Source organism: Echinococcus granulosus (assembly GCF_000524195.1).
Source record: "Echinococcus granulosus chromosome Unknown EG_S00013, whole genome shotgun sequence".
Taxonomy (NCBI): Eukaryota; Metazoa; Platyhelminthes; class Cestoda; order Cyclophyllidea; family Taeniidae; genus Echinococcus; species Echinococcus granulosus.
Window position 1 is genome coordinate 1,360,722 of NW_020170393.1, and position 3,204 is coordinate 1,363,925.

At 40.4% G+C, this 3,204-nt stretch overlaps 1 protein-coding gene across 1 annotated transcript; it reads right to left on the minus strand. All coding sequences in view use genetic code 11, as the record gives it.

Moving 5' to 3' along the window:
- Nucleotides 1-2,403: 2,403 nt before the first annotated feature.
- EGR_02856 (PDZ and LIM domain protein) lies at nucleotides 2,404-3,204 on the minus strand (the record flags this gene model as incomplete). The annotated part of the gene is made up of 1 exon (XM_024492105.1): nucleotides 2,404-3,204. One exon carries the CDS (start codon nucleotides 3,202-3,204, stop codon nucleotides 2,404-2,406), a length of 801 nt encoding a protein of 266 aa, XP_024353599.1.

Genomic DNA, 3,204 nt, shown 5'->3' on the forward strand with positions numbered 1-3,204 from the left:
AAATCCGTAATTGAGAAGATGGGAGTTTGATCAAATGCAAGAGACTTAACACGCAATGCTGTTACGGATTGGTTTGAAAGCGAGGGTATTGCATTTATATAATATTTGAATAAGACCATCAAAATGATCAGGGTGAGAAAAGGGGCTGATGTGAATGTCTTGGAATTTACTTATTAGTTCCACTTAATTGCTTTATCCACATAGCTCGAGAAATATTTGTTGGTGGGTATTTGGTCTGGCGATAAATTCCCAGTGGAATACTTGCTATAATACCCCGATTTCGGGGTCACTTATCCTTGCACCTTGTAGATGGCCCATTTTGACAAAATATGCCTTCGGATTGGGAGAGGATCATTTTTAAAAGGATTTACAGGCAAAACATCGCATCAAAATCACTTTATTTGATTCACATAGTACTAAAGAATGATAAATCATGTAACTTGTGGCTAGGAAATAGTTAGTCTGCCCCAAATTTCTCCCTGAATTCCGCACTTAATTTGTTAGTTGGAGTGAACGAATTACGAGATAATTGAGTACCTACTTAAGTTCATATCAGACAAAACCCCCTTAACCTCTCAAAAATGATTAGATTGATTACGTTTTGTCTCCAATACTCTTGCCTTTTACATCAAATGCCTATTTTTACACACTATTTATGAGTTCAAATTTGTGGCATTTGACAACTGGGACGGCATATTTAAGTGTCAAATGCTGATTTCGTTGTGCATCCAGATACAAAATTTTGTAACACCTTTGATTCGAAGATGACTTGTCCATATAAGGTTGTCATACACATGGAGGGTCGAGGACGGTGCTTCCAAGGTAGGCAATGCGGAAAAATGTTGCCTTTTAGGCAGATTCCTTCACATCAAGGTAGCACTAATTGCATCCCTAGAAGCAAATATGCATGCCAGGTTGGTAGAGAACTGCGCCATTAATTGAATGTCATGCTGTGTAGAATCTGGCATGCACGCATTCTGCGTAAAAAATCTCACTTCACTGTCTACGTTCTGTTACCTTTTTGCTTCAGATCATCGGGGCATGTAATTTTGTGACCTGACTTAACCTTGATGACATTCCGCTGCCCATTCGCCTGCCCTGGCATCCACTCAATGTTAAGCCTTTCACTCACCGTCGTGCGTGTTAGATTTTATTGTTCAACAGATCAGGTTTTATCATGTTCCCCATAAAATATGTAAGACCAACAGCAAAACATTAAACCCGTGTATATGCTTAAATTCTAAATTGGGAACTAGAAGAAATGTTAAAAGTCACGAATATTTGCCTCATTGAGTCAGCACTTCATGCTCTTGAAATGAGGGAATAGTGAAAGCCCTTTTTCAGTTGCAGCTTAAATGATGGGTTTTGTAGGTTTCCCAAGTGTTTCACAGCAGCCGAAAAAGCTCGTTAATGCGACAGCCTTTTGCTAGAAATGCGGAGATATTTTCTATTGTGTCTTCAGAATTTTATTCATAGGTCAAAATTAAAAAATGAAGATTATAATAATTTTTTACTTATCAGTAGACAATTAAGTACCATACTTTTCGAACTTCCAAAACTTGTGAAATTGGAATTAGTTCGCTCACAGCTAAAAAAGTTATGCTTTGCAGTCTGTAAGCTTGTCATATGTCATAAAAACATTAAAACCTACTATTCAGCCCATAAAATTTTACTAGGAGTAAAAAATTTCAGGTAATCAACTAGCCACAAGGGCACTTTGTGGAATGTAGATTTAAGGTCAACAACTTTCCTCGAACTTGTCACCTTAGTTTTACTCGGAATGCGAGTAAAAATATGACCATTTCGTTTGTTCACATCAGCTAGATATGTTTGCGTCGAGGTCATAGCAATGTTTGTACATCATCTAATGCGTTTTGCTGTAAATGCGGTCTTGTTTAGGCGTATTTCACGGTGACCCACTGAAAAGCATTACATTTGGAATATTTTCTTATGCTTAAAATTAACATAATGATTTTTCTTTGATACTCTGGAGAATTTTAAGATCCCCCTGGTAATGAATATGGATACTACATTAGGGCATAACAACTGAGCGTGTTCAGCGTTATAAATTTGAATTTTGAATCCAGGGAATGTTTAGCAGACTATTACTGCGTTGTATATAATATGTAATCTTTATTTAAGCTTAGGCAGCTTACGTTTACTACCCTTTAAATGGTTGATTAGTGAATTTATTCACGTGAATACCCGAATAACCACATGACCTCGTGAGCTTTTTATTAAAAATATTTTAAAAACTATATGAACAAATATATATTTAGGTTGTCCGATCAAATTAATATAAATAAACAGGCGCTTTGGTAGAAAAGACGCATCACCCAAAGATGAAGGCTGAGTCTCACGAGAACGGGAGATGAGAGAAGGCGAGGGAGAAGGAGGAGCCAGTCACTTGTAAATCACCACAGGTTTCACATTTGAGTCTGGTGGTCTACCAACTTGCTTGGCATGAGTCTCGCAGTAAAGCATCTCGTTTATGTAGAAGTAGCCTACATTCCTCAGTCCAATGCCACATTTGCAACACTTGAGACACGAGGGATGCATGGGGATCCGGCCCTGCACTCTCACAAACTGTCCACCTGTGATGAGTTCCTGGCATGATCCACATCGCATACTTCCACCGAAGATTTGTGGAGCCGGTTGGATTTTTGATGGATCTGCTCCTGCCGAAGCAACTGTACTTCTGAAGGAGGTATTTACATTGCTCTTTGAGTACAAACCCATGGGAGAGTTATAAGATGAGTGAGAGAGGCGTTGGAACCTCCCGTCTGGACCCTGAGAGATCATTGCTGTACCAGCTTTCGGGACACCGCACATCACTTCAACTCCCCCGTTGATGTCGGTCGGTTGAGTACTTACCTCAGAAGTGGTGGAAACCTGGTCAAGGGTAATGGAAGCTCCTACAGCCATGGAGTTTCCACCGTCATTCCTCTCCACGATCATTTCAAATGCATTGTTGGACCGAATAATTTCCATTTTTGCGTCCTCGTGTTTCATGAATCGCGTATCCGCAGAATTGATGCTCACAATGATATCGCCGGGTTTGACACCACAGGCCTCGGCAACACTGCCCGGAGTGACCTTCTGAATGTTGAGCGCATGTCCCAGGTCCAGACCACCTTCCAGACGGAAGCCCCAGGGCACGGAGCTGTCGGAGCGAGAGAGTTTAATGCGCAGCAACGCTGACAT